This window comes from Gopherus evgoodei, unplaced genomic scaffold, assembly GCF_007399415.2.
Source record: "Gopherus evgoodei ecotype Sinaloan lineage unplaced genomic scaffold, rGopEvg1_v1.p scaffold_46_arrow_ctg1, whole genome shotgun sequence".
Lineage (NCBI taxonomy): Eukaryota > Metazoa > Chordata > Testudines > Testudinidae > Gopherus > Gopherus evgoodei.
This window is the reverse complement of record NW_022060067.1, coordinates 1208055-1211464: the sequence shown is the minus strand read 5'-3', so window position 1 is coordinate 1211464 and position 3410 is coordinate 1208055. Positions and strand designations below refer to the sequence as shown.

At 47.0% G+C, this 3410-nt stretch overlaps 1 protein-coding gene across 1 annotated transcript; it reads right to left on the bottom strand.

The window, feature by feature from the left end:
• Positions 1-2129: 2129 nt before the first annotated feature.
• LOC115642823 (olfactory receptor 10A7-like) lies at positions 2130-3071 on the bottom strand. The gene has a single exon (XM_030546519.1). It carries the CDS (start codon positions 3069-3071, stop codon positions 2130-2132), a length of 942 nt encoding a protein of 313 aa, XP_030402379.1.
• Positions 3072-3410: the final 339 nt, after the last annotated feature.

Below are 3410 nucleotides of genomic sequence, written 5' to 3'. Positions count from 1 at the left end.
TATGCATTGATGGCCAGTGATGGATCTCTCCCTGTGAGTGATTTCCAAGGCATCCTGCACTCTAGCAGGGGAGCAGTGCTCAGAAAGACTGATGCTGTCAGGATGGGCCACTTTTTCACTAGCATCTGGATATTCTAAACCAACAAGGAGGTTACAATGGAAAACAAAGGTCTCAATGAAGGTGACAATCACAAAATTGCTAAAGAACACAGGCATGCTATGTCACCAGCCCTGTACAAGCCTAACTGCATTCACAAATTATTTGTGAGTGAATTTCCCAGGTGTTTTTATTTTTGTTTGGTTGGGTTTTTTAAACAGAAAATACTGTTGGTAGGAGATTAGAAGTCATTTAGGCAGTTGCAGTTGTCTGACATTCATAGAAATGTAGGGCTGAGAGGGACATCGAGAGGTCATCAAGTCCAGCCCTCTGTGCTAAGACAGGAACAAGTAAACCTGGAGCAGCCCTGCTAGGTGCTGTCCAACCTGTTCTTAAAAACCTCCAATGATGGGGATTCCACAACCTCCCTTGGAAGCCTGGTCCAGAATTTAACTGCCGTTCTAGTTAGAAAAATTGTCCTAATCTATAACCTACATCTCTCCTGCTACGGATTAAGCCCACTGCTTCTTGTTTTATCTTCAATGGACATGGAGAACAATTTATCACCATCCTCTTTATATCATCCCTTAACATATTTGAAGACTGTTGTCAGTTCCCACCTCAGCCTTCTTTTTTTAAGACTAAACAGGCCCAGTTTTTTTAACCTTTCTTCCTGTCAGGTTTTTGAACCCTTTGATCATTTTTGTTGCTCTCCTCCAGACCATGGCTGCTTGGGGGGCAAGTGGGGCAATTTGCCCCAGGCCCTGGGCCCCACAAGGGCCCCCACAAAAATATAGTATTCTATAGTATTGCAACTTTTTTTATGGAAGGGGTCCCTGAAATTGCTTTGCCCCAGGCCCCCTGAAATCTCTGGGTGGCCCTGCTCCAGGCTCTCTCCAATTTGTCCACATCTTTCCTAAAACATGGATGTAATAAAATACAGACCAGACTTTAAATGTGACCTGCCTTTCTGGATGCCTCCTGAATAAACTGCCCCTTTCTGAGACCCTTCTCCATCCCCAGGAGTGAACCCCTTCCATGTGACCAGTTCATGCCTCTGCTTCTCTCTGGAGTGGGATCCAGAAATCCAGCCACACATCAACGGGGTTGCCAGTTTCCCCCTTCGTGGGTGAGAACCCCATTACCTCTCAGGTCCGCATGTTCTTGGACTCTGCCAAAGTTCCCGGTTGGGACCCTGTGGTCAGAAATAATTTGCAGTGACACAGAAACAGGAGTATTTGTCCAAAACGTGCACAGTGCTTAGAGAAGCAGATTTTTAAAATAACAAAAAGACCTACAGGACCCATTGTCTTCCTTATGTTTGATATTCCCCTCCAGCCCCTTGGTAGATATGACCCACCCTTGGTGTCTCCTGTTCTCTGTGGGCACCAAGTTACAGCTTGACCACTGCAGTTCCTGCCTCTCACCCTGTCTGTCTGTCTTTCTTCACCCTGTTAGCTCTGGGTCTTTTTGTCAGGTTCCAGCAGAGCCAACCACTTCCTTTTTAACCCTTCAGGGTCTTTTGATCTCAGCCCTAGCCTTAGGAAGAATAAAACCTCTTAACATGGATGGTGCCAGCCAGGTTGGTTCTTCCCCCAGTTGATGACCCAGCCCATTGTTGTCTTAACCCTCTGAAGTGGGTACCTCAGAGGCTGAATTTCCCTTCATGGGTTGGTTAACAGCACACTTTACAACCTCCTTTGCTTTACCATTACACAGTCAGAAGAGACCTCAGAAGGTCATCGAGTCCACCCTCCTGCTCAAAGCAGGACCAATCCCCAGACAGATTTTTGCCCCAGATCCCTGAACACCCCCCTCAAGAATTGAACTCACAACCGGGGGTTTAACAAGCTCATGCTCAGACCACTGAGCTACCCCTCCCCCTGAGTCAGAGGCCAGTATAGAACTAAAAAGGGAAACCAAATTACACATCCTATTGTTAAGCAATAATACAGACATTTTCTGACTTTGTGACACCTCCCAAGCTGAGACAGTTCAGTGGGGCTCAATGATCAGAACAAAACAACTGTATTTATGAGAACAAAGAAATGTTATTCTTGGTCAAGTATTTCCTCAGAGCCTCCTTGACTTCTTTGTTCCTCGGACTGTATATGATTGGGTTGAATGTTGGAATAATGACCGTGTTCAACAGGGCGAGGGCTCGATCGGTGTCCGCAGAGACATTGGGACTGGGCCTCATGCAGGTGATAATGGCGCTGCAGTAGAATAAGATGACTGTATTTAGGTGTGAGGAGCAAGCAGAAAAAGCTTTGTGTCTCCCCTCTCCTGAGTGCATCTTCAGAATGGTGCAGATGATGCTTGCATAGGAGGTGATGATTAAGATTAAGAGGACTATTGTGAACAGCATAGTGAGAAAGGAAATAATGGCACTGATGAGCGATGTGTCCGTGCTCACCAGCCTAAGCACTGGGAGGATATCGCAGAAGAAATGGTTGATTTTATTCAGCCCATGGAAGGGTAACATGAATATGGCTGCCGTTTGCTCACATGCCACCAACTTACCCACGATCCACATCATAGCTGCCAAGCTTAGGGTGACCTTTCTGCTCATGATGAGTGAGTAACGCATGGGGTTGCATATGGCAATGTACCGGTCATAGGACATAACAGTCAGCAGGCCACACTCTGTGCTACCAAAGAAAAGGTAGAAGTACATCTGGACTGCACAGCCCAGGAAAGAGAGAGCCTGCTTCTCTGACAGGAGGTTGGTCAAGGTCTTAGGGAAGACCCCTGAAGTGTAGCAGATCTCCAAGACTGACAAGTTCCTGAGGAAGAAATACATAGGGGTGTGGAGGGCCAGGTCAGCAACTGTGACAGCAATGACGAGGCCATTTTCTATCAGAGTGAAGAGGTAGATGAGTAAGATGAGGACAAAAAGAAGGGGCTGCAGATGCTGGAGGTCTGAGAAGCCCAGAAAGATAAACTCTGTCACTGCTGTTAGGTTTTCTTCCATAGCTCGGTCCTTGTGAGACCACATAGGTATTTAGATCCCTCTCAGGGATTTGCATGGTATCTCCTAATAGACAGAAAGATAGATTAGATAGAATAACAGTTACACAATCAGCTTCACCCTGTCCCCTTTCTCATCTCTCTGTGTTCACACAGCTCATGTGTTCTATCCCTTGGATCTTACTTATCTCTAATTGGCGATTCTTACACCCTGTCCCACACTCACCGCAGGAACGAACATTGGTAGCTGCTGTGTTCACTCCAGAGGGGGAGTTGGGCCACAGCTGAGCGGCACTGCGACCCCCTGCACTTGGTCACAATGCCTGGGGGGGGAGCTGGGTAC

Excerpts from the sequence above, each read along its gene's own strand:
- LOC115642823 (XM_030546519.1), bottom strand. The coding sequence starts at position 3,071 with ATGGAAGAAAACCTAACAGCAGTGACAGAGTTTATCTTTCTGGGCTTC.